General features: G+C 44.1%; 1 protein-coding gene across 1 annotated transcript in view; it reads left to right on the top strand.

Annotated features, from left to right (window-relative positions):
• UMODL1 (uromodulin like 1) overlaps positions 1-27,334 on the top strand; it is a 55,520-nt gene that overhangs the window by 8,301 nt on the left and 19,885 nt on the right. The window contains exons 3-13 of the mRNA XM_056492039.1: positions 3,612-3,773; positions 4,154-4,260; positions 5,507-5,699; positions 7,058-7,195; positions 9,339-9,593; positions 11,018-11,130; positions 13,597-13,816; positions 17,033-17,170; positions 18,175-18,777; positions 21,608-21,720; positions 25,972-26,185. Coding sequence (XP_056348014.1) covers positions 3,612-3,773; positions 4,154-4,260; positions 5,507-5,699; positions 7,058-7,195; positions 9,339-9,593; positions 11,018-11,130; positions 13,597-13,816; positions 17,033-17,170; positions 18,175-18,777; positions 21,608-21,720; positions 25,972-26,185 — 2,256 coding nt within the window. The remainder of the gene's footprint in view (positions 1-3,611; positions 3,774-4,153; positions 4,261-5,506; positions 5,700-7,057; positions 7,196-9,338; positions 9,594-11,017; positions 11,131-13,596; positions 13,817-17,032; positions 17,171-18,174; positions 18,778-21,607; positions 21,721-25,971; positions 26,186-27,334) is intronic.

Below are 27,334 nucleotides of genomic sequence, written 5' to 3'. Positions count from 1 at the left end.
CCTAGAGTGTCCCATCCTGACCTCCAGATTCAATGCTCTGCTCAGCCTCTCACTGAATAGAGAATTATTTATCACCTCTTAAGGTGAATCCTGGGGGATTCACAGGCAGCAATTTGTCTTCACAGAGGCTGTGGGAAGTGAAGGAGCTTCTGAGTCTCACAGATGGGCAACTGAGCTGCAGAGAAACTGAGATCAAACCATTCTGTGTTGGTTTCAGACCTGCTTTTCAGTTTTCATTTTTTTCATAAATTCATTCTGATTTTCATGGTGCTTAGTGCTGCTTTTAACAACTTGTTTGGTTGGGGCACAGGCTGCAGGTCAAGCTCCTGGACCTGTGAAACCCACAGCTCTGAGAGGTTGTTTCACCATACAGAATTTCTCCCAGCATCTTGTCTTTTAGATAGAGATAGGATCCAGCTCTCCAGGCTTGTTTGCAGCTGCCTGAATGGATGGTATGGTTATTTCTCCTGCTCACTGGCTTGCTGCCCACTTTCCAGCATAAGATGAAACCAGAGAGCTCCTTATCTGCCATCTAACCCTGCCTGGTCCCCAGCTAGGGAGGGAAAGAGTCCCTCAGCACATCTTGAAAGCTTAAAAGCACTCATGTACAAAAATGCCTTGAAATAAGAAGGCCCAAGACAAATTTAACTGTGGAGTTTCTTGAGAGCACTTGATTTGCAATGTTAAAGTCATGCTTTAATCAGCATGCCTCATGCACAACCTCTGAAGGTGCTCAGAAAAACAACTACAAAGTAAAAAATGGTCATTGTAGGTGTCCAGGCAGCTCTGAGCAGGGCTGGGACCTTTCAGAGCTGCATGCAGATGTTCCCATGCTGAACCAGAGCACAGGAGCTGGGGCACAGCTGTGCCTGTGCCTGGCTGTCACAGGAAAGGCAGGGCACAGTGCTGTCACACATGGGCAGCCCTGCAGCATCAGCCTGGGATGGGAAGGTGCCAGAATGTCCTGTGGGACTACACCCAGCAGCAAGTGGCTCTGGCTGCCCTGCAGTTTGTGTCCCTTGTGTGCCCCCAGCAGCTGCAGAAATGGGATTATTGCCATCCCTGCCTGTTCCCCATGGTGCCTGCTGATGGGAATCCTGTCTGGGAATTGCTTTGTCCCTTTTTGAGCCCACTGAAGCTGTCTGCCTCCACACCCCCTGTGCTGACAAGCTGCAGAAGTTCCCTCCTGTTTGGGTAAAAAAATGAGTTCTTTCACCCATTCTATTATTGTGGGCTCTGGTGAAAACCAACTCCACCTTCACCTTGCCCCTGCCTTTGGGATTTTGTAAACCTCCATCACTTCCCCTCAGCCTTTTCTCCTCCAAAGCAAAGGCAACACCCAGGAAGAGAGTTAAATATTTGTCAGATGCTGCAAATCAGCACAAATCCCAATTAAACCCCTGGAGAAGCAATCAGGATGGAAAATGTCCACCTGAGCAAGTAAAGCCTACCAATGCTCCAAGACCCCAAACCCAGGGTTGTGTGATGAAAGCTGCCAGCCTCCTTTGGAACAGACTTTCCCAGGAGCTTTCTCTGTAATTTCATAGATTTGTCTCCACCTTCTGATACCTGAGACAAATGCAGGGTGCTGCTCCCTGGCTCTGCCACACCCTCTGGAAGAAAGCATCCCTTCCAGAAGGAAGGAGGCAGAGGAAGGGGGTCATGGCTGAGCTAATGCTGTCCCTCAGCATCAATGCCCCATCCTGCAGTCACAGCAGGTCCAGCAGCTGTCCAGAGACAGATTGGCAAAGTGACCTTTGGTTGCTAAGCTGCAGTTCTGCTTCCATACATTTATGTAAATAACAGAGAACTTCATCCAAATGACAGAGGAGTTGGCTGGCTTGCTCCTCACTGCTTGCTTGGTAGGTGACTGTCCCCAGCATGATTGAAGAGAAGGGCATAAATTGAATTTCCAAAGTGCATCTGGTACAATTAGGCAGAAATGTGAAGTGAATCCATCTCTGTTTCCGCTGATCTGAAAACGATGACCTTTTGATTTCAGATAAATGGCTGCTGTGGCACCCAGCCAGGATTCAATAGTGTTTTCTGAGATTGCATGTGACTCATTAAACAATTTACACTGCAGTTAAACATACCAAAAAAAAAAAAAAAAAAAGACCTAGGTGGGATCTATTTTTTTTTTTTTTTTTTTTTGCTATGAACCTCAAACCTGCTTGAACTGCACCTGAATCTCAGAGGTGAAGGAATTTCCATGCCTGGGTCCAGCTGGCCATGATCCACCTGGTTTGAACAGTAAGGAGCACTGGTAAACAGGGAATTTTCAATAGGGAGATTGCTTGGTGCTTGTGCAAAATCCAGTGTGAGAGGCTGCTTTGCTCCCTGCACAGGAGGCTGAGAAGGAGCAATCACTTGAGGCTGGGAATGTGTGTGAGACTCAGCTAAGGGCAACAGAGGCTGTATCCCACCTTAATGTGGCTTTGACCATCATGAGGGATATTTCTAGGAAAAGGATCTGTTTGGGGGAACCACCTGTAGTGGCAGCCCCAGAGAGAAGAGGACCTGGAACGTGCATGTGGCAGCAGGTTACATAGATTGAGTTTAAATCTTGGTTAATCAAGATCATTTCCCTGCCTAAGAAGGTTGCTTTGCTGAGGCCAAAAGTGCTAGATTCAATATCCCCTCCTTCTCCTCAGAAACCTCACATTTAATCTCATCCAGAGCCTTGGGATAACAGAAATTGTAAACCCACAGAAAAACTGACTGTTCATAATAGATTTATAATTTGCTGTGGACCTTCCACTTGCTATGGGCTTTATTACATCAAATGTGGTTTTCCTGCACCACAACTGTTTCTATGGCAAAGATCAGGTTCATTTTTCTCCTGGCTGACTTGAATTGCCCAGTAAAGGATCAAAAACCTGGAGGTGCAAAACGAATGGAAAAGAGATTTCTTTTGGCTTGCTTAGAAAGACCAGAGCTGAGCATTGCTTGGAGCTGTGTTTGAGAGTGTGGGTAAAGAAGTGAGTTTGTAGGGCTTGGAAATATTTCCTCTTTTCCTCCATAGAAGAGATTTAGAGCTGGCACTGACCCAGAACCACTGTCTCCCTTGGCTTGGGAAGCAGCAAGCTCCTGCCTCAGCTGCCCTCTCTGCAGGGCTCTCTGGTGTGGGCTACCAACCTCCTGGAGTGGCCAGCTGGAACAGAATTGCTGCAACTAAGGTTGAACTTGTGCCACAAAATGTTGAATTAAAGTTCTCAATTTCTGTCTTACACAGTACCTGCTTTCTTTGATCATTGTGTATCATTTGGATTAGTCACAGCTGACACCAGGCACATTTTCTGTTTCACAGTGCTGCAGTGTCTCCACGTTTGGAAACTTAACTATGAGCCCATCCATCCATAATTATTAATGGAAAGTTAGAAACTCAAAATTTCTGTGACAGAAATGTCATGGACAAGAGAAAGATCTGAGAATATTTACACCCCTGAAATGAAATAATGATATTTTAGGCTGCTGTTTTCTTCCCATTAAAAACTCAGAACAGACACGCTTCTACAATGAGGAGGAGGTGTTTGGTATAAATTAAATATCACCATTTTATGGAAATGACTGTCTGTATTTTTGTTCTCAGAAATGTTTTTGTTACTTAGCACTCAACAGATCCAGTGTATTTGCCTCAAGACCTGGGATTTGTCCAGTGAAGGATATGGAAACATTTGATTATCCTTGCACGTTCGATACTGAATGTCCAGGGCTGAAAAAATGCTGCAGCTCATCCAAAGGAGCAGGCTGTGTGGATCCTATGCCAGAGGGTATGTTACTGATAAATTCAACACTGCTTCTAATAGAAACATCCCTAATTTTCCCTCCTGAGGGTGGGAGTGGGCAGGAAAACTGTTACCATAGCTCTTCCTAAAACAAATATGGGAATCTGCCTTGGGTGGATTCCAGGATATTCAGCTTCAGTGCTTGATTAGTGAGTGCTGTGTGGGTGCTGTGGGTCCAGCAAACCTTCCTTGGCTCCTTCTCCTTGGCTGCCTCCTCTGCCTGTGCCATATGGCAAACGGGGCCCTACCCCTCACACTTGCCAAATTAAATCTTGCTTTGTTTGCTCAGAGCCTCCCTGAAGCTCTGTTGTCTTCTGTAGCACCAGAGCTCAGATGACTTGGCTCTTTTATTTCCTGTGCTGCAGGGAGGATGTTCTGGTACAACGTGACAGTGCTTGTGAAAATGGATTTTAATGAATTAATCCGGGTGGATTCCCACCTTCTGAATCATTCCCGCCTTTTGCACTCCATGGTATGTACAACACTGAACTCTTCCCTCGTTGTGCCCATGATTCTGTTACTCAAAGGCCACTCTTTGCTCCCCCTGTGCTCTGCCAGATTGATTTTTTTGGGCCCTGTTTCTGATTATTTCTGTATTACTGATTACTGAATGTCAGCTGTGTCCTTAAGCAATTCAAGTAACATTGATTTATCTTCTTTAGCAAACTTTTCAGGTCTCTTCCAAGGGCAATTTAAAGACATACTGAAATAAAAGGGGGTTTTCCTGCTTGAGTAGTGATTGCTCCAGCTCTGTCTCAGTTCAGTTTTGGACCTATGACAGACTGGGACCAGACTTTAAGACCTTCAAAGGCTGATGTTTTCTGATATGGAATTTTAAGTTAAGCCTTCCCAAGACAAACCTGTCTGGCATAATCTGTGGCACTGATGGACAGGAGAATAGAAATGATAACAACAGCATGGGTGTAATTCTTCCTCTTATCAGATTTCCCCTTCTCATAGCCTAAAAAAGCAAGAAACCCTGGTCCTGTTGCTGTGTAGTAGGGAGAAGGGGCAGGGATCCACCAAGGCTTTTATATCTTGGTGTAAAACAAGCTGTGTGAAAGTCAAACACTCAAGAAAAGGGCAGTTGAGGTGAAGCTGTTCAATGAGCTGCTACTGAGTGTCCTGCTGTCTGTTCCACTGACTCTTAATGCTCAGCCCACCAGCAGATCCCTTCTCCCATTCCTGACTCTCACTTGGGATGGTTTGGTGTCTCTGGGGTCTCTCTGTTGCTCTTAATCACACCCCTCATCCTTTCCCTAATTTTTTCTACTCCCTTTGCCAGCTGTCCATTTAGCTGTTCAGAGTAAGAAGTGCTGGACAGCTTTATTGCTGAATTGTCTTGGCCTGTGTAATGCATTGTAATCCACTGAGACTTTGCAAAGCAGGACTTTTCTCACCTCTTCCTGGGTTATTCCTTCTGCCAAAGCATTTTGAGACCAGCTCCACTCTCCCCTTATCCTGGCATTTCTGTAATGTAAATCTGTTGTGAAATGTGAAAATAAGAACTCACCTTGCATAAATACATGTCTAAATGTTACCACTTTGCCATGCTTTCTGAATTTCTGAATTTCTGAATTTCTGAATTTCTGAATTTCTGAATTTCTGAATTTCTGAATTTCTGAATTCTGCACTCAGATGATGATAATAACCATTGCATAATTCACCTGCTGGGAAATGCCCAAGGTGCTGCAGTGTTATGCTGCCCTGTTTTCCAGATCTCTGGTGCACTGCAGCCCCTGAATGCCTCAGTGCACCACATCCAGAGCAGCCCTGGGGACATCTACACAGGGACAGTGGCCTCCCAGCTTCTCCTCGGATTGCAGCACCCAGCTGCCCTGGCAGAGGTCTCCTCCTCCCTGGAGGCCATGGTGAAACGTGTGTATGGAGTGATTGACACACAAGTGCAAGGTTTGCAATCCACATTTTAGGGGCTTTCACCCTTCTTCACGTGGCACCTCATTTATATAACCATTAAACATAGCACAGAGGATCTTGCAAACTTTGCAAACACATCCCTGACCTTTCTGTAAGAGGATGGAGAGTTAATGGTTATTTTGGAGTGAATATTTGGAAGGGAATGCTTCTGAACCCTCAAATTTATTTTCTCCAATATCGTAGTTTTTCAGATGAAAAAGCAAATATGTGCCTATTTGTACCACAATCATTAGCTGTATTAAACAGACTGTTAAAAAAACCTGTTTTCTTGGGAAGCAGACATATTCTGTTGCCATGTTAGTTCCAGTAGCTTGTATGAAACAAGTAATATTTATAGTGTTAATTATTATAGCATATTACTATATACTTTCTAAATGCTACATAAACATTTTATTATATTAATTTTAAATTATGCCAATCTACTTATTGCTCTGCAATTATGCAGAAATGAATCAAAAGCAGCATTTTCAATGCTCTTAATTTTGTGTTTATTCAGTCCAGCTTTCAGTGAAATCACTGGATAGTCCTCCTTCTCCTGTGCTGACATCTCAGGTTTGGATGGCATCCTACAGGGGTGAGCTGGAGCTGCCCCTAATTGTCCCCTAAATCCAAAGAATTGGGGGAAAAAGTGATAGGGTGATTACTGTGTTTTAATTTTTTTTTTTTGTTAGGGTTGGGATTAAATGTATGAGACAGCATTTTTTGTTTGGATGTTTATTAATTCTTATTTTTATTACAGTCTCACAAACTGTGAGTTCTACTGCACTTCAAGCTAACAAATTAAAAATGGAGATGTATCTTTCTACAAGGCTTTTTAAGGGCTAATTGTCTAATTAAGAAATGACACCTAAATTATTTTTACTTTTAACCTAATAACTAATTACTTGTGGCCTTCAATGTGGACTTTTTCTATTCAATTAAACAAGATCAATCCAACCTATGAAGAAGAAGGTGAAGAAGAATGACAAATCTCCACCCTAAAACTTTCATTTTGCTTTATATATATTACTATATTCTAAAACCTTGTGGTTTTACATAATTTTATTCAAACTACACATCTATAATCCTTGTTCTGTAATTTAATTTTGGAAGCCTTTTCTACAGCCTTAGGTCAAAATCAGTGTTTTCTTGGGGATCAGTGCCAGTCAGCATAGAAAATATAAAATTATCAGTTTTCAGGGTTCCAACAGGTGATAACATCCAGAATGGCTTTAACAGCATTACTGCAGATTTACACTGAATTTAGCATAGCCAGAGCCTGGTCTACACACAGTGCAGATCAATCTTGATGCTGCTCCCAATATCTGTGCAAGGTGTGTTGTTTTTCCTAGATGTCAACGAATGCTCCTATGCTGAGCTCAATGCTTGCCCTGAAAAAAGCAGCTGTGTAAACCTGGAGGGTTCTTACAGCTGCCAGCCTCAGCATGAACTTGCCACTGTCATTCCCTGGCTGAGCCCAAGGAAGGAAGGTAAGAAGTGCAGGGCTCAGCTTGGGAAGTGCTGAGGGTGTTCCTGCAGGGCTTTGTGCTCCTCTGCAGGAGTCACCTGGAGCATGAGTGCCCCTTCTCCTCCTGTTGGGACAAAATGCCACATAAACCTGTTACCTATTTCTGATAGAAATGCAGAGTATTTATTTCACAGTCCCTTGCTGTTTCCTCAACTTCACCCTCAGCTGTCCTCACTCACCTGCCAAAACCAAAACTTCAGACCCTACAGGTTCTCAGAGTAAATCACTTCCTGTCAGTGCATCTCCCCAGCCTCTTGAGAAACAACTGTATTATTTCTACAATTTTCTCTTTTCCTGTTTTGCCTGGGCTCAGTGGTTGTATGATCCCACCCTGATCTGCTGCACTGCTGCTGAGCCCTCTGCTGCAAGCAGCTGGAGTTTGGCAGTGGCTGAAATAATTCCTTGTAGTACCAGTTCAGCAAAATATACTTACAGCCCACAGACATCAATGGGCCTGCTAATAGGCTTTAAGATAATGAGATGTATAACTGCTTCAATGCTTTAGTTAGAAAACAATTTTACAATCCCTTAATCCCAAAAATTAGGATAATGTATTACTTTATGCTTTTGTGATATGATAATACTTTTATTTTCTATTTATACTATGTCTATTGCTGCTTTTCATGTGGAAAACATGAGTGGTATTATTTTGGATTTGCTTTCTTAGAAATACTCTAATTATTTGATTATGATTTTTCCCTAGGCATTGTAGCATCTACTCCAAGTTCAATAAATGCTGTTAAGACTGGCAGGAGCTCTCCTTCTATAAGGAAATCAAGTCTCTTGTCCATAACCAACCAATCTACAAATGCTGGGTGCTGTAAGTAACCTTGGATTTTAATAAATGTTTTCTTGATTTGTGATGGGAACAAACCTCAGTAAATTTGTGTTTATATGGGTGATCCAGCCCTTTCAGGCAAGTGTTATTACAAACCTTTTAACAACACCCTGTTCTGTGGGAGGAAATAGGTTTAAGATGTTCTTTGAGAGTTCAGAGAGACAGGCAAGATATTTTTGATCTTCATCCACAACTTGATTGAAGTTGAAGCCAGAGGAATTAAACTGAGGCCCCTCTAGTGCAGAAGTGGTTTTGGGGGTGTTTGGCAGCCACCTGGCTCAGAGTGCTGGAAACAATTGTGTTCTATTGAAGCAATTTATGAAAACAACCTTTTTTTCTTAGTCTAACCATTAGCATGGAAGATTTGGAGCTTTGGCAGCAGCATGCCATGATCTCTGGGCTAGCATGGGGTGTGATGCTCATCTCACCTGGCCCCAGCTCTCCCAGCAGAGGTGTCTTGTCTGGGCTCTGTCTCTCTCTCTCTTGCCAGACAGACTGGCTCTGCTGCAGGGCAGCTCATCCTACCCAATTTAAACAGCTCCTCCTCCCAGCAGAGGATCATCCCTAAGGGCCCTGGCTTTCCCCATTGACATGACAATGATTGCACTGCACTAGAGTGGAATAACAGGTGAAGTGCTGCACACCACTCTCCCCCAGCCTCTGTTAGCTGGGCTCTGGGGGGGTTTTCCAGGATAAATCCAGGCAACCTTTGCCTGAACGGGTGCATTTTGGTGATTAAAGTGACAGGAGGTGAAGCAGGTGTCAGGCAGAGTACCCAGAGTCACCCTTCCAAACCTATTCCTGTTGCTTTTACCTGTAGCTCACTGGCTGATTATTTATGTGACTGGAGATTATGTTGTCCAGAAGAACTGTGGCTGCCTCATCCCTGGGAGTGTTCAGGGCCAGGTTGGATGTGGCTCTGAGCAGCCTGGGATAGTGGAAGGTGTCCCTGCCCATGGCAAGGGGTGGAACTGGATCATCTTTAAGGTTCTTTCCAGCCCAAAGTATTTTGTGATTCTATGTTTTAACAGAAATGCATATAGTAAAAGGAAATAAAAAGGTTAAACACTAAATCAGTCACTCTAGTGGGATGGTCCATGGATGAGGGGATCTGCTAGTGTGAGAGGGGCAGATTCTGCCCTGATGTAGAGAGAACTTTGCCCTACTGCCTGTCAAAGTGCTTGTCCATAGTGGATTTAGAACAGCACTAGGCTTTAAAAGTGAAATGTTGCTTTTTCTGTGCTGACTCTTCCTGGGACTGCAACAGACCCCTCTGCAGTTAGAAACCATCGAATCCTCAGTGTTACCAGCAGCAGCTTTGAAATGTCCTGGGCTGTCAGCTCCACTCTGAACCACACTTTCCAAGTCCGGGTGTCCAAGGGCAATGAAACTGTGCAAAAGCTGAAGACAGAGGAAATGCAAATGGATGTGTCTCACCTGGAAGCAGGTGTGATGTATTCAGTAGAGATCAGCTATGAAACTTGTGGAAAAACCATCACTTCCAGTCAGAATGTGAAAACAGGTAAAGAAACACTTTGAAATACATATATATGATATAGTACATCTCTATCTCCTCCCTTCTCCTCCTTCCATCCCCACTCACTTGCAGTTCAGCAATGATCCTTTGCTCCCTACTGAACAACATTTCCCACCTTCTGCAGAATCTACTCCAGTATTTATCTAACCCAGAATATCAGGCAGCAGACTGATATAACTTTGGCCTTAGTTGATAAAGCAGTGCTGGAGCTGATTAGACTATTACAGATATTAGGTTAAGCTATAATTGTTTTTAAAAAAATTATTTCTTTGGTGCCTGGCACTGCTTTCTGCTGCCACCCATCTCCCAGCAGGCCTCGTTTTTCCTTGGTTGATGGCTGTGGCCAGTGGGAAATGCAGGCAACTGGTTTGTCAAGGGCTCAGCTGAGCAAACAAGAGTGCCCAGAGGAAGGGCAGATTCTGCTGAAGAAAGGATTAAAGGGAATTACAAGGACTGAGTAATAAAGCTGCAGACTACCTGCCCGGTTCTGTTCAATTAACTGGTGGTAGGAGCTTCCTGAGGCCCTAGTGTGTTGATCAAACATAATTTTGCTTTTTCTCTAGGCTTAAATTATTTCCTAAGCCTCTATGCAAATAAAGAAATAAATCTCTCTCCCTTTTTTCAAAGAGCAGGCAGTGAACTATTTATTGCTGACCACAGAGGGAATGCTGCTGTTCATGTTTATCCCTAAGAGCCTTCCCTTTGATGAGATGAGGGATGACTCCAGTTTGGGTCAGGAGGAAATGACTCCCATTGTGGAGGGAAAGTAGGAGGTCTAGTGGTTATGAAAACAGAGGGCTGAACTTCAGAGTATGAAGTTTGAGCCCTTGAGAAAAAAGAAGTTTTCCAAGGATCAGTCCAAGGAGTAATAGCCACAGAGTGTTTATACAGGACAAAGCAGTTAGAGATTCCTTGGCTCTTGGTTTTGGCTCCTGTGCTCTGTGCAGTACCTGTCAGGGCTCACCACACACACATGCACAGCTTTTTGTTGTATTTTCAGTTGAAGAATATATTTACTATCCCCACTACCAAGATCTGGAAAATAACTAAATAAAAACTCTGACTGGTGGGCCAGAGATGAGCCCACAGGCAATTCAACCCTGGGTGTAACTTTGAAGCAGGAGTTATGTAGGCTCAGGTATGTGTAAACCCACACATAAAGTGTGTGCACACCCAGCTCTCATGCAATTGCAATTAGGCACCAAAATATCTCTTTAGACCTATAAGTGCATCTTCCCAATGTATCAGAAACTTGTAGGAGCCTATTGGCTTTATTTTTTTTATTTAATACCAAACTCTCTCAATCTTGTCCTCCTTTCTTCCATCAGCTGAAATTTTGGTCCAGATACATCAGTTTTAACTGAATATTTTCCTACTTTGTCAATGTGTTTTAATGTTGTGTCCTACAGAGGCCAAGATATTTAATGTTACTATGAGGATTCTGAACAACAACTTCACTGATGATTTCCATAATTCCAGCAGCTCAGCCTATGAGGAATTTTCAAGACTGTTGCTTACAGAGGTAAAATGACTATATCTCTGAGTAATTTATATATTTTTTTCAATGTAAAATTTATTTAATCTAATAGAGGATTTTAGGCCTGGATGAAATATTCCTTCAAAATCAGCATACTATTTCCTGTGACCTTTCTTTATAATTACAACAAAATTCAACTGCCTAGAAGATCAAGCCCTTGGCCTTGTAAGAAATGAAGCCAGTGAGAATTTTCTACAGAAAGAGTGAAGGAATTATAAATGCAGACAAGCAACAGGGGCTCCTTTCCTTGGATGTTTAATTTGGCAATAAACTCACAGTAAATTAACTTGAGGCTTTTTAATGGATTATTGAAATGGCATTCCTGGCATTCATTTCAGCACAGTCTGCTCAATAAATGTCTTTCTCCTCTCAAAGCTCTTTCTTCTTTCAGGAAAAGTAGCTGGATCAGACTTTCCTCTTCAGCCCCATTCCTTGCCTGCACACGTGGCCACTGTTCACAGTCAGGTGTCATCAGCCAGAAACAAAACTTGAGTCACAAAGTCTGGTGTCAGCTCTCAGCTTCCCAAAAATGTGGGAGGTTTCAGGAGCAATCTCCTACAGTTTTGCTGCACAGAACAGGGCCCATAGAGAGGAATTGGGATCTCCATCCAAAACAAGGCTTCCCCAAAACAAAGGGTGACTCATAATCACGTGTGAATTTAAATGCAAGAGAAAAACCCAAAACAATAATGGAGCTATATGTTCAAGGGCAGCAGAGAAGAGGCATTTGCCCAACAGAAATTGCTAGTTGAACCTCCTCACATGGTTTTATTTCCCACAGTTGCAAATGGTTCATTTTTGTTGTGCAGGAAGATTTTGGTGAGGGAGTCTTCTCTGAGATTAATGCAGATCTGATTGGCTTCAATGGGTTGGGAAGAAAAAGGAGCATTGCCCATCTGTGTTGCTTCTGCCTCCTTGGGTGTTTGTGAGCACAACATCCCTCTCATTCCTTCTCTCCTCATTTTCTTGCCTCTCTACCCTGGTGTGAGCTTAGACCAGCTAAACTGCTTGTTTGTAGGAATCTTTTCGAGCAAGCTCTGCCTGGATGGGAACAAAGCTGTGCTGATTTATGGCTGTGCTATTTGTGCTCAAAGGCACACTTTGAGGTGTATGCAGGAACAAAAGGTTCAAGCAAGGAGCTGCCTTCTAGACATGTAAGGTAAATCTGCCAGCTCCTGCACAGCTCAAATATTGACAGCAGCATGCCAGCTTCAGTGTTCACAGTAATGTCATTTGTTCAGCTGAAGTGACTGCTCACTGGTTTGGTAATTAACCATGATGTAATTGTGATACTGCCTTGAAGCCTGGCTGTCTCAAACATGTTTTTTGAAGTTATCCACCCTCATTTTTCTTGTCTCTCATCCTGAGGTTTGTTTGTTATTTGACTCGGCTGCAGGCTGAACTTGAACTGAGTTTCAAATGCTCCCTGGGAAATAAAGCCATGCCCAAACTTGTAGGTGAAACAAAATGCATATGTGACATACAGGGATAACACCAAGGCTCTGCTGCATGCACTTACCAGGACAGTTCAGCTCTGCTGCAGGCAAACAGAGCCAGGGGCAATTCTGCTCCCTTGAGCCAAAATTTGGAACTTGGTTTGTGAGACCAGTGGTCAGATGGATGCAGTTTTCAAGGGTATAATAGAATTATATAATCACAGAATGGTTTGGATCAAAGAGGCCTTGAAGATCCTCCAGTTCCAACCCCCTGCCATGGGGAGAGATATCTTCCATCAGCCCAAACTGCTCAGAACCCTGTCCAACCTGTGGCCTTGGACACTTCCAGGGATGGGGCATTCACAGCTTGTCTGAGCAACTGTGCCAGGGCTTCACCACACTCACAGTAAAGAAGCTTTTCCTAATATCTAATCTAACCCTACTCTCTGTCAGTTTGAAGTTATTCTCCCTTGTCCTGTCTCTCCAGGCCCATGTAAATACTCTTGCCTCATCTTTCCAGTAAGTTCCCTTCAGGTACTGGAAGGTCACAGTTAAGTCTCCCCAGAGCCTTCTGCTTTCCAAGCTGAACAATCCCAATTCTCTCAGCCTTTCCTGACAGCAGAGCTGCTCTGATCTTGCCTCCTCTGGACTGGCTCCAGCAGCTCCACATCCTTCCTGTGCTGGGCCCCAGGGCTGGAGGCAGCTCTCACCTCCAGAATTGCCCCTCTCCTGCTGCCCATGCTGATTTTGGTGAAGCCCAACATACAGATGGTTTCTGGGCCCAGTGCATACAGCCAGGACGTGTCCAGCCTCTCATCCACCAGCACCCCCAATTCTTTCTCAGCAGGGCTGCACCACCCTACACCCATCATATTACTTTGTGCCACAATAATCTCTGAAAAATAAGATTTCTGAAACACTTTGGAACTTTTCTTTTTACACTTGTGCTTATATAAATATTTAAAGAGGTACCTGTTTGCTCCCTAATTGTCAATACTTCTCTTCCTTTGCTCAGCTTGAAAATTCATTTCCACCCAACATTTCTGCCTTGTACAAATCTGGGAAGCTGAAAGTGCAGATTGAATCCCTGGCAGCAGGAAGCATCGTTGTGAGGCTCAGAATCACCGTGCAGGATCCTGAGTTTCCAGTGGATGCCTCCACATTTGCCCCAGTGCTTTCCTACCTGCACAATGGCTCTGTGCTTCTGGTGGATCAGCAAAACACTGCAGTAGAAGGTAATTTTTGGTTGTTTTTTTTTTTCTTTCTCGAAGAAAGCAGCATTTGTGTTTTGATCACGTGCAGTATCACCAATATCCTTCACAAAATAGAGAAACCAAGGGTGTGGTTTGTTGAAGAGAAAACCATGATGGCGGAATTCTTCCATGGGTTTTATCCATAAGCCCAGAAGGGTCAGACAAAGGAGCACTGGCTGTCCCCAAGTACCTGCAGGTACTGCTTCTCCTCAAAGTGTTTAACCCAAGTGGAGCCTTTGGCTTCCCTATTTATTTTCCTCCCTTTCCTCTCTGTCCCCAGCTGGAAGTTTGCCATGTCTTTCTCGAGCTGAGTGGCAGACAGGATTACTGTGGACCCAAGAAACACGCATGGAATTTATGTTAAATCAGGCCTTTGTTTGATCTTCAGTAATCACCACTTTTATCTTCAAAGGACTGAGTTCTGTCCTCAGGTTTCCCAGCTGGCAGAGACAGCAGAGTTCAGAAAGTTGCCAAAGCCAACAGAATGGGTTATTCTTCTCTCTTGGTGTATTGAGCCTTTCTGAGCAGGAAAAACTCCATTTGGAGTTGCAGAGCATATGGAGATTAAGGAGAACAGGACAGGAAAAACACAGGAGACAAATATCACAGTGGCAGCTGAGACTGAATTGCAAGATGCTGATGTGTGCCAAAATACTTTGTGAATGTTATTGATCCTGGGACAAAAAGGCTGAGGAAGAAGAAGGTAATAGCTCTGGACTGTCACTTTAGCTGCAGAAAAGCTTCCAGTAGCACCACACTTATCCAGGGGCACAGCCAACACCTCCAGTCCTCCTTAGGGGCTGAGAAAAGGGGTTTATTTCTTAGCTCTACCCTAAGAAGAGTTTCTTCAACATGAGTTTCCTAAGTGGAAAATAAGGAGTGAAACACATGAAGGAAGGATTTGTATAATGGGTGTTTTGCTTCCTCACCCCAGAGAGCCCCAGGACATGACTTTTGGCAATAAGCCCAGCCAGGTCCTGCCCCCTGGATCTTCCCCACAGCCTGGCCACCATCAGGCTTTGTGCTTGCTTTAGTGACAGTCCATTCAGCTGTGAAAAGCAGGGATGACAAGTCAGAAGGGACAGCACAACTGAAGGGAGTGGACCAGATCTCTTTGAAGATCCATAAATTATTAAGTTTATTGCCAGAATGAATAGAGATAATAAAATCTGGGGAGGAGAGGGGAGGGGAAGGAAGAGGGGAGGGGAGGGGAGGAGTTGTGCTGAGTCAGGCCCAAGATCCTTCTAGCACAATGTCACTGCCTCAGTACCAGCCAGGAGCCAATTCCTGGAGAAGGCATCACCTCCCACTAATAATCCCTTAGCCAAAAACTGTTTTCAGCTCCAGGACTCCCTGAATCCAGAGAGATTTCTTAGGGTTTGTTTATCCCCCATGAACCTCCTCCATCAAATCAGATAAATCTTAAGCATCTGCAACATCATCTGGCAAAGAATTTCACAGATTTTGACCCTTTGCATGTACCCCTTACAGGTACATAATAGGTAATCAGAGTGAACACAAAGGTGGCTTTTTAATAATTTTTGGACTAGGACTGTTGGTTGAGGTGTGTGTAGGGAAGTTAGGGAAGTGCCAAAAGTGAAGGGCCAGAGAGGTGCCAAGAGTGCAGAAAGAGAGTTCAGAGCAGACCTTGGCTGAGATGTGATGGTTTAGAGAGGAGAGAAGTGCAGTGTGTGGACGTGCACAAGTGATGCACCAGCCAGTGCCAGTGTTTTGACCCGATGCATGATTGAATGTGGCCATCAGAGGTGAAGGAATTTGCTTAAAAAGCCGTGCTAAGTGAGGAGAAAGGAAACCCTCAGAGACAATGGAAGCAGTGAATGTAAGTGATTTGGCAATTAGCATCTCTCAGATGGTGTTGGAAGCCACCAAGGGTCACAATTATTTCATAGCACAGTTAGGAATTAACAAGATTTCATCTCTGGTGTTCAGTCAATCCTGCACACTTCTGCATTCCCTCTAAGTGGCTTAGGCTGGAACATAATAGCAACTGCTGGCCATAGGCACATGAAATTGTCTAATGGTTACTCTCATGGACACTGCAATTACCCAATGACAAAAAAAAAGTAAAAAGAATTCAAATATTAGCTAGAAGGAAGGAAAAGCAAGCGGAAAGATGAGTGCTTGTATATGCATGCACATGGAATGGGACATTCCATTGTTTCAGAGAAATAATCACCATCATTAATCTGCAGGTTTGCAGAACAAGCACTTAGGTTGATTTGTTATTCAAACCAATTTTCCAGCCTCTGATCAGAATTATTTGTCACAGGACACAGTTTTCAGCCTCATTCACTGCTCTCCCTCTCTCAGGGCCGAGGCAGCAAAGGTGAGTGCACGAGGCAATCACACAGGGAGGGCTCACCTGGGATTCACTGGAATTATTCCTGCCCAAAGGACTAACTCAGCCCTTGCAGATTTGCTGGAACAGGCTGTGAATGGCAACACAGGACTCCAGATACAAATGCCTCAAAAGAGAAGAGACTCAGCAATAAAATAGGTCGATAAGTGCATGAAAAGGCCTCTCTAACTGATTGAGAGCAGCTGAAATCAGACACAAGGAACACCCTTAGAGCCTCTTCATGCATTGATGAATCAGGATGTCTTTTCTGATGCTATCACAAAGAGGGTCACAGTTTTACAGCATTACTTTTGAGAAGAAAAATTGTATAAAAAGAGATTTGAGATTTTGCCCTTAGCACTTCCTCTGTTAAGAACAGAATAGTGCTTCCCCTGGGAGTTACTAGCATTTACTTTTTATTTGAAGCAGAGGATTATTTGGATTAAGTCTCTATTTAATGTTGCAGCTCCTGGTAGCTAATGGTAACAGATCTCTTAATTATCTGATATATCTGGAGGTGCTGTACACAGAACTTGGTACAGTGAGTGATTTTGATATAATTGTAGTACAAACTTACAGCAGTTTTTCACTTTAAATGTGTTTACCTCTAAAAGCAATTATTTAAAAAGTCTTTACTCAGAGAAAATACTTTTCAGAGTACAAGAACAAGAGAATAACAAAACAGAGAGTATTCTGCATCACTCAGAGCTTGGCTGACAGATATGTGATGAAAAAGGAAAACTAAAGTAAATTAAAAAAGGACTACTTAATGATTACTTCTAGCTTAATGCAGCCAGCAGAGAGGCTTTCTGACCCTTGTTCTTGCTTTGGTTCCACAGACTGGGATGAATGTGCTTCCCAAGCTGAGAATGACTGCTCTGTGTTTGCAGAGTGTATCAATCTGATGGGCTCCTACATGTGCAGGTGCAAGACAACCATGGATACCAATCCATCCCGACCTGGAAGAAACTGTGAGGGTGAGAAAAAGGCTGGCATGTAGTTTGTTGTTTTTTCGTTTTTTGTTTTTTTTTTTTTTTTTGCCATGAAACATTGGAATAAGTTCTGCTTTTGTAGCATTTGTTTGTGTAATTGCACCTTTGCCGTCTGTGGCTGAAGGGGTATATAAGACCTATCTCTCTCTCTATATATATATATACTTATATTATATAAATATTAATTAATTAATTCAAGTGAAATCTCTCTGAGATCCTCCTTGATAAGCCTGATAACTGCAAGGAGTGTATTTTCCCTCTTTTGCCATGTCTGTGGCTAGTTTCCTCTCACCAAGTTGATCCATGGCCTTGCCAACCAGACCCAGGAATCAAATCTGCTTCTTTGTGTTGGCACAAACCAGATCCAGCCCCATAAAAATCACATTCTACTCGGTTCATGAACTTTTTGTAACGCTGTTGAGTGGCCTCACTGCCATTTTCAGGCCAGGCCCTGGTGCCTCCCCATTGTCAGGAAAATTAACCCACAAACACCAGAGGTTTATGTCCAAAAAGGAGACAGAGGAGTCCTTTTTGCTTTATTCTAATAAAGGGAGAGGCCATGGGACATTCCCCTGGGATCTCTCAGATTTTTGGAGGACACAGCCTCCTTTTATCCCAATTTCCCGGCCTCATTTCCCTCTCTCTTTCCCACTGGCTGAGGTACCTGAGAGGCACAGACTTCCCAGAACACCTGAGATTCCCCTCTAATGTATAACCCTCCCTTTTAATTTTCAATTCTTACAGAATTCATGGTTTTTCCCCATTGCTTCTTTCATCTTCCAATATCCAATTTAATTTATCAGCGAACCTACAGTTTGTTTGTAAAGGCAAATACCTTTTCCCATTCACCAATCAGTGGAACCCATCCCATTGTTTCTTTTATCTCTCAGTGCTGGTCTTATGTACCAGCAGACCTGCAGCTTGCTTGTAAAGACAAATGTGACATTCCTCTCCCCATCCAGTTTCAGGGTGTGTTTGCTGTGTTGCAGGTGAGGCTGTGGATCCTCTCACTGACACCATGGCTCCTGGAATACGAAGCAGCACAGACTTTGCTCTGGAAGAAGGAAGGCCTGCAGGCCCTGTCACCACCCAGACAGGCCCCGGGCCAGGCCCTGTCACACTGCTCCCTGCTGCGCTGGCCCTGGGTGACAAACAAGTGTCCTACAGTCCCACCAGTGCTCCTCCAACCCCTTGGGAAAAAAGTCTGGCCCCACAGATGGGTTTCAGCAGCCCCATGGCCATGGGGGCCACCCCCAGCAGGGCACTGGCCACAAGTCCATGGCAGCCAAGCCCTGCAGCCAAGGCTGTTGTTCCAAGCACAGCCCTGGGCGCAGCCAGGCAGCAGCAGCTCAGCTCAGTGCGGCTGACTCCAAATCAAACAGCCCCAGCTGCCACCAGCACTCCCACAGCCGCTGCTGTGCCCCAAGGCAGCTCGGGAGGTGGCCCTGACACAGCCGTGCTGGCCGCAGGGAGCGCTGACATTGCTGCCGCTCTCAGAGCGGGCGGAGCGATGGCGAGGGAGAGCAGCTCTGGGCCTGAGGGACACGGAGCCTGGGGGCCACCAGCTCTGCCAGGCGCCTCTGCAGCCCCCAGTGAGTACATCCCATGGGGGGCATTCACCTGGCAGAAGCAAAGCCTCACTCAGAGTTTGGAGAAAAAGGCACCTAATTTTTTTTTTTTTTTTTTTTTTTTTTTTTGTGGAGAGCCAGGCTGAAAGAAGAGTGCAGGAGGGAATCTTCTCCAATGTCTTGTAGCTGTACTGATTACCAGGGAGAGGAAACATCTGTGTCTGCCCTATGAGTTTAGGGGATTTAAAAGGCTGGGTTAGCTGGCCACTAGCAGCTTGTGGTTCAGAGTCTGCTGCCTGTGAGGAGCTAAGGGACATGTAGTCATGCAAGGGACAGATGTGGTGAGAAGATGCTGTGTGAGTCAGGGTAATGTGGCCAGGAAAGGGACAGCTTCAGTTTAGCCAGCCTTGCAGAATGAAAGAAGGAACCAGTACTGTGTGAAGCTGCCTATAAGAAAAGGAGTCAGAATTACCTGGGAGAGGTCTATGAAAGAAGGAGTGAGAGTTAAAGAAGTTCATTAGGAGAAGATAGCTTTACATGCTTTCCAGCTAAAGGATTGGTGGGGATGCCAGTTAAAGGGCTGGTGGTGATACTAACTGTGTCCTTCTCAACATAACTGCAACATTTTTTCGATGCTAAAATAATTTTCTTGGTGCCTGCAATTTTTTCTACATCAATAATATTTTCTGCAGCAATTGACACATTCTCTTTGCTAAATCAGCTTGTGAAAGCAATCTCTCTTCCTGGCAATTTAGCAGTTGCTTTTATTGATATTACATTTCTTCAGCTCCGAAAGGAGGCTGCAGATAAAAGAGTGCACTGAGCAACATTTACTGCTTGTCCTTTTGCCACACATCCTGGTTTTTCCTGCAGCCTCTGGCACCAGGACAGGGCAGCAGCAGCTGTCTGTGGAGTTAATTTAGGGAGGAAAAGGACCTGCCTGCCATTCCTCCCAGCAGAGGATGATTAGTCAGAGTCCTCCACAAATCCCCTGTGAGGCAGGAGCTGCCTGGAAACCTGGGAGACACTGCTTCAAGAACTGTAATTGAGAAAAACAAGGCTGCTGAAGGTTTAAGCTGTTTGGGTTTGGGCAGATGTGTTGCACTAATTAGGGGATTTTTCTGTTGATTGGAGTTGAATCATATTTCAGAGAGACAGAGTGGGTCTTAAAATTACAGTTTTGTTTGGGATAGGAGTGCTGCTGTCTCTGCCCATCACTAAATGTATTTTTTTTTCTTTCTGTAGTGTGTCACTATTCAGTTTGGCTAATTCAGTTTGTTTCTGCTTGTCTTTATTCTATCTCTCATACCCTCCACATCTCTCTGATCTCAAGTCACGCTTCCCTCTGCTCTTTTATCTCCCCCTCCCCTGTGATCTCACATTCCTGGTGGTTTCCACTCCCCAGCCCCACTTCTGATGCTCCCTCATTCATTTCTCCCATGCATCTCCTCCTTGTGGCATCATCTCTGACTTGGAGGCTCAACCTCAGCCAACTCTTCATAGTCTGGTCTTTTAAATACCAGAGGGCTTTTTTATTATTATTTGGGAATTGTTCAGAACACTTTTCCCTCTCACCTGAGACAAGTGAATGTGTTTTATCCCCTAAATACCTGTGTTCACATGACAGGACAAGCAATGGCAAAAAGCAAGCCCAAATCCTTTGATCTGGTGGTGAGGATTCCTTTGGGATCAGAATTATGCTGGGATAAAGGAACCCTCCTTCAGTGGCCTGCTTCAAGCAGGCATTTCTTCCCTCCCCTGTAAAGCTTTACCTGATTACTATTTATTTTCCTCCAGTACCTGTCCTAGTTCAAGTGATTATTTTCCCAGCTTGGATGTAAAGTGAACCACAGAGTTCATGCAGAGCTTTATAATTCCTTCTGTTTCAAAGAATGCAGCTGAAATAGCAGTTTAAAACTGAATATAGGAGTCTGACAGTCTCAGAGCTGGAACCTGGTGCCTCATATCCTGTGGAGGTGCAGTTGGGTGTGTGCAGGGAGGAAAGCTGGTTGCTACACCAGAAAGTAAGGACTGGTAACTTGATTCAGAATTTTAAACTGAATCCTTAACCAGATGATGAAGTTCTTGAAGTTTTTGGTGAAAGCTACCCTGTATTTATATAACCTATTGAAACACCAGATTTTGCTGTGCCAGGAGTGATGGTTTGTTAGAATAAAGGCAATTTGCTGGCAATGGTCCCAGCATTGGATGATTGCAATCATCACTAAATGGATGCCAGGGGCACAAACCATGCCTTGAGAAATCCTTTCTCTGATCACTTCAGTGTCTGTAGTAACAATGCCAAACCCAGAGATACTGGGAAGCACAGAGAAATCAGGAAATGAAATAAAAAATGTTTGAGTCTGCCTTAATGTCATTCAGCAGATGTGAGCTAGGGGGGAACTGCACACCCTCTTGGGATTCATCTCATGCCACCACAGCTGTCCAAAGTGTAGAAGTCTGAGCTCAGGCAGCTGCCCAGCCTTCCTCTGAGGCTGCAGGGAGGATTAAGTGCTGCAATGGTTTATCTCTGGAGGGACTGGTGGGACAACCAGCTGAGCCTGGGAGAGCAATTCCAGCCTGAATAGAGCAACATTCCAGACATCCCCAGCATCCAAGGCAGATATGAGACCCACAGGAGGTCAGTGCCTTTCCTGAGAACCATCTGGGGCTCAGACAGGGCAGACTAAGATGCTGGATGACTTTTTCTTTAGACTTTTGGAGTTTGGGCCATATTTCAGAGAGCTGGCCTTCTGCTGCTATGAGCTGTTGCATTGTGGCCAGGAATTCTGGACACTGTGACACACCTGTCCATAAAATATGTATAGAAATTGTCTTTTTTCTTATCTTGCAGCCTTCCAGAACCTTAGTGGCACAGTTCAGATAACAGACATGGAATACTCTCCAGGCTTCAGCAATACAAGCAGTGAGGAATATCAAACCTTTGCACAGCTCTTTGTTGATGAAGTAAGTGGTAAAGAAGGATGTGACCTGTTATCTATCTCAATAAAACCCTGTGTATGGTCTTTTCCCCCAAAGTCTGTATAACTCCTGTGTGTCCCTTGACACACCTGTAAGGTTTGGCTTCCCCTGTCTGCCTGAGGCTGCAGGATAAGTGAGTACAAGAACATTCTAGAGGATTTGGGGATTCTCTGGTACCTCCATGGCCTCTCCTTATCATACTTGGATATACTGAATTATTGATCTCCTCAAGGGGTGTGGTGGAAATTAATGGAAGTAGCAAAGTGCTCTGATATCCTTGCCCTGGACAGCACTATCCTAATTAGCTGTATGATTTTTATTATCCTTTGTAGCAGTACCTCAAGGCTGACAGTTCTTGTAATCATCCTGGGTTTTGTGGCCCCATATCTGGAAAGGGAGTGGTTTCTTGAAAGGTCACCTCTGCCCTCACTTCTTATTAGAGTGCAGGATATCAAAGCACAGCATTGATATCTGCTGTGCCTTTAACCCTCTCAGGATTCTGGGGCATTGCCTTTGGCAGTATCTAATATTGTAGTGAATTTGTCAGGGGTTTGTTCTTTCTGGTGGTCCCTCAAACACACCCATGCCTGGAAAATCACTGGTTATGCTGGGCTGCTTTATTGCCTCCCTTATCTCCCTTTCACTGTCTGTGTTTTCAGAGTTTTGATAAGTGTGCTGATAAATCCATCACTGGCAATTTGATGGGTTTTCAAATCCTGCAGAGGCCTCCCAAGACTTACTGGGGGCAGAATCACAACGTGGCACTGGAGCACAGCTGGCACAGCTGCAGGGAGGGAAGGGGGTGATCCATTTATCCTTCTTGGACACCAAATCAGCTTCCCACTGGTGTCACGACTGGTTGCACCTTTCTGGGTGTGTTAGCAGAGCACAGCTTTCCTTGGAGCTGTTTTGGCCCCAAGCTGTCACATCAGAAAAACTGTGACAAAACCAGAGTGATGTGATTAGCAAAGTGAAAAGGGAGCAATTCTCCACTGACCTCTCTCTCATTCAGCACCACACTCTGCCCGAGGCTGTTTCAGAACAGAACAGTGTGGAAATGGACTGAAATTAATGTATTTTCTTCTTTCAGTCAGATATCTTAGTCCAGAAAATCATAGGTACTAATATATTTAGGAAAAATTGTAAAATGGTAGCATAAAGGAACAAAATGAAGTTTTGTGTCAGTTTTATCTGGGTCTCAGATTTTCAGGCAGAAAATTATCACTTGTGATTATAAGAAACCTTTTCCCAGCACTCTGGTTTTGTGGATCAGCTGGAGAGATGTTAATGTTGATTCCTTCCACTTCTGAGCCACTGTAAATGGGCTATAATTGCATAGCTACTGTAAATAATATTACAAATATTGTATTTCTAGATGCCAGAGAAAATTTAGGAGACCAGAAAGATCTTTGTTTTCTTTTCAGGTTATGAGGACCAGAAATAGATCTTCTAAAGTAAATGAGGAAAGTTTTATGAGCTTTAAAAGCACTCTCAGGTTCCAGTTAAATACAGTTTGCCAGAGATTTTTTTTTTTTTTTAAACCTGTCTGGATTCACAATCTACAATTCAGAGGATTTATAAATCCTAATGTGTATAATGTTCCTTAGCCCCAGCACTTAAGTGCCATGTGGCTAAATTGGCAGCACAGCAAATGGAAATATCATCCTTTAAATAAGGAGAAGGAGGTAAAAATTTGATGTGACAAGCTGCACTGTCATTGTCCAGGTCAGTTCCACCACCTTTCTTGTAATGCCACTTAAAAACAACATAGCAAAAGGTAAAAAAGTATTTAAGTCTTGGGGTTTGTTCAGCTTGTGTTTTACAGCACCCCAAGAAGGATATCATGGCTTGTACTCAAGAAAATCAGTTGGGAAAGCAAAAGGTTTGAGGTGAAAATAACATTCACTGAGGTGCAATAAATTCCCAAGTGGAAAGCTTGTTTTAAACTTGGGTGTCTTAAATTTAGCAGAGTGACAAAAGTTGTGAAAGTAATAAATGATAATGCCTTATGAAGGTGACCCCCCTCCTTTGGAAGGCACATAGTCTGTGTTTGTGTACCTGAATGCACCCAAAATGATTGTAGTTGAAGTTCTATGAATGCAGGATGAGTGTAGGAACAGGGATTAAAGAATTTTCACTATCCAGTGTAATTTCACCATTTTGTCTATTTGAGTTTATCCACCTTCACATCCTGGAAGCTTCTGGTGATGGTGGCTGGGCAGATGTGTGCTCTGGTACTTCTTCTTGAAGGTGCAGCCAAACCACAGACAGTGGGGAAGGGTTTATTTTTAATCTGAGTGAGAAAACAGTCTTCAAACAATATTCTGTTCAAATTACTGTACCTTTCACTTATTCTCAGTTCCCAGACTGTCAGTGCATTCCCTACTAGGTTTCCTTTTTGTGCTATGAAAATTGCAGCTGCAATGACAGACCTGAAGATAATTTTTCTTGTAAGAAATCCCCATACTCAAGGGTATTATATATTGAATATTTCTTTCCAAAAAGTTCTATCCTCCCCCTACTTTTTCCTCTCCCTGCTTCATCAAGAATTGTTTTGATAACCCAGGGGTGTGGTACCTGTTGGGAAATCCTGGAGTCTCTTGGATAAAGGGTTTTGGAGTGTCACCTAGTGGCTAAATACAAATACTGTGAATGTGCCCTGACATTATTCGAGCTTTGGGTCCTGCTTTGGGAGGAAAAATAGGAATAAGGATAGAAACAAAACCAGCAAACACTACAGCCAGGTGGGGGGTCAGGCTCTGGTCACAGGGAACAAGTGACAGGACAAGAGCAGATGGCCTCAAGGCCAGGTTCAGGTTGGACACCAGGAGGAATTTCCCCATGGAAGGGGTGTCCAGGCCTTGGCAGGGGCTGCCCAGGGAGGTTTGGAGTGCCCATCTTTGGAGGTGTTCAAGAAATGACTGGATGTGGCACTCAGTGCTCTGGGCTGGGGATTGGTCACAGGTTGGACTTGATGATCTTGGAGGTCTTTTCCAACCTCAGTGATTTTGTGGTTCTGTGAAAAAGAACAACAAATAAAATTTTCAGACTGGGAAAGAGGATGAAATCAGAGTGGGCTAAAAGGATATCTTAGGTGTCCATGTTTAATGTTGAGAAATTCAGACAAAAGTTGTGAAAGTTGAAAACTTAAGTCTGACCTCCAACTTTCAGTAGCTGCTTGTGAAACAGCAGAAAGAAAGACTGGAAGGAGCCCAAGAGGCCCTTTGAGAGCTTTGGGATCTGACAAGGACAGTTTGTGTTCTGCCCAGGTTTTTAGAGGGCAGCCAGCTGTCTCCATCCTCCCAGCTCTGCCTGTGCTCCATGGGGCACTCCAAGGTTTGCTGTGTGGGGCTTGCAGGCCCATGGGAGCTGTTTCCAGGAGCACACAGGGAGTTTGCTCTGTGCCATGTTGCCTTGGCACCCAGCACAAGAAGCACATCAGCTCAGGTGACTCAGGAAAGGGCTGCAGGACACCTGCAAATCCTGGAACCATCTGCAGGGCTGGATGCCAGACAGTGGGGAGGTCAGGGCTGGGTAATGCACAGCAGGCAGGGCACAAAAGCTGAGAGCATCCAGCACTAAATGCTCCAGCTCTGTGCAGGGTGCAAGGCAAACAAGGCTGCTTCTCCTGGTGGCTCCCAGCACTTGCCTCTTCCCTGGGCTCTTCCTGTTGCTCCAGATATTTCCTGCAGAAATCAGGGAGAGGAAGATGCAGTTGGAGGTGGCCACAGTGTAGCCCCTGCCTGGTCCCTTATTACCTGGTCTGGGCATTTAGAAAGGGGTTTTGCTTGGCTCTGGTGAGAAATCAGCTATAAAGCAAAGCTTGAAGGTCACCTGCTCTAAGTTGCAATGTTCCTGGACTGAGAGAGCCCTCTGAGTGTCAGGACCTCCACTTCCACCTGCAATTCCTTGTATTGGATTGCTCCTCTCCCCAGAGGCATTTTGAGGCAGAACATGGGAGCTTCCCTGCAGTCTCCTCCTCCCTTTGTTACCAGAGGCAAGGGCTTGTGCCAAATGACAGATAACTTAATCACTTGGCTCGTTTAATATTCATGGTTAAACATGCACCACATCCTTCGGCTGCTCTGGAATGAAAACATTACAAAGCAAAAGGTCAATTTTCTGCTGCTTCCCTCCAGAGCAGGAAGCACCACACTCATTTCTGAGCAGTGCACACAGCCTGAAATGTAATTGCTCCATCTGCCCATCCCCATGTACGTTTTGTTTTTATTCCAGGTGCATAAATCTCTGCCCCTTGAGGTGCTCCAGCAGATGGATGCTGGTCTGATTAAAGTGCTGCTCACGGGTGGTACTAATGGGAGCACAGTGGTAAGTTTCAATTTGCTGCTTGCAGAAGAAGTGGATGTCCACCATTTCATCACCAGTTTTTGTGAGGCCTTGGAACACAGCTCCTACTTCACCATCAACAGGAGCAGCCTCTCCATACACGGTGAGGAGCAGCTTGTGCCCCAATAATTCTTCAGAGCCAGCCAGATGATAAAAGCTGTCATTAATCTGTGTCTTTTGTGGTGAAACTATTTGTAAATCACATGGATGAAAAGCCTTTCTCTCTCCTGATATTGCTCCTGCTTATCCATACATAAGGTTTTCAGAGAACACCCACAGATGACATAGGAAGTGAGGTACCACTGATCCAAAAGAAGAAAAAATTCTAGAATCAGATTTACAAGAAAAAAGTAAGGAGATGTTAGAGGTTATGGATTGAGTGATTTATACCAGCAGAAATGAGTTCCTGAACACAGCCATAACTTGCACTGTTTAAAATACTTCAAGAACATATTACCCTCTGCTTTGCACTGATAATTTTCCCATGAAATAGAAATCCCAATAAATAAATGAACATGTGAGTTCTTCACTGGGAGTAGTTGTTTTCCTTACACACCTGTGGGGCTGGAGCTGAGGTCAAAGCCCACACTTTGCCAACCCCAACATGATGCCTGACTGTACAACTTCTTTTCTTTCATATGTAATTGAAGTCAGTAACAAAAAACATTAACCTCCTGACAAAGAGCAGCTGAATTCTGTTTCACAAGTCACCTCTGAAATAAAATATCAAATATTGTGTTCCTGACATGATCCATTTGTCCAAAGAAGGTTGTTATAAGCAGTCAGTTAGAATCTCATGCAAAATTATTTCAGAAACATTTATGCTCTGCTCTAGAATAGTTTTTTTTGCCTGTTACACTCACAGTTGTAAATCTGGAAAGTTACATATCCTGCTAATTAGTAGGATCACAACTATCTTGTAATATTTTGTAGAGTGCCTGCCCCCCTCAAACCTGGGCTAAAAGGATTTATTTCAGGGACAGGTCCCCACAGAGGTGGCTGGTGCTGCTTTCTGAGTCCCACCTATGATTTGGTTTGCTCCAGTTTTTAGACTTTGGAAAGAGAAATAAAAGCATGGTTTTTTCTCTCAAAAATGATTTTTTTTTCCCAGGTAAAAATTAAGATGACAACTAGACTGCAGTCTGGACCAGTCACATGAGCCTGCTGGGCATTTACTCAGAATCTCCTCAGAATTGTGAAATGGGGGAAAAACTGAGGAGGCCCCTGGGGTTAGAAGCATCCCCTTGGGCAG

Source organism: Oenanthe melanoleuca, chromosome 1 (assembly GCF_029582105.1).
Source record: "Oenanthe melanoleuca isolate GR-GAL-2019-014 chromosome 1, OMel1.0, whole genome shotgun sequence".
NCBI classification, from domain to species: Eukaryota; Metazoa; Chordata; class Aves; order Passeriformes; family Muscicapidae; genus Oenanthe; species Oenanthe melanoleuca.
The sequence above is the reverse complement of the archived record's forward strand: the minus strand, read 5'-3'. Positions and strand labels throughout refer to the sequence as shown.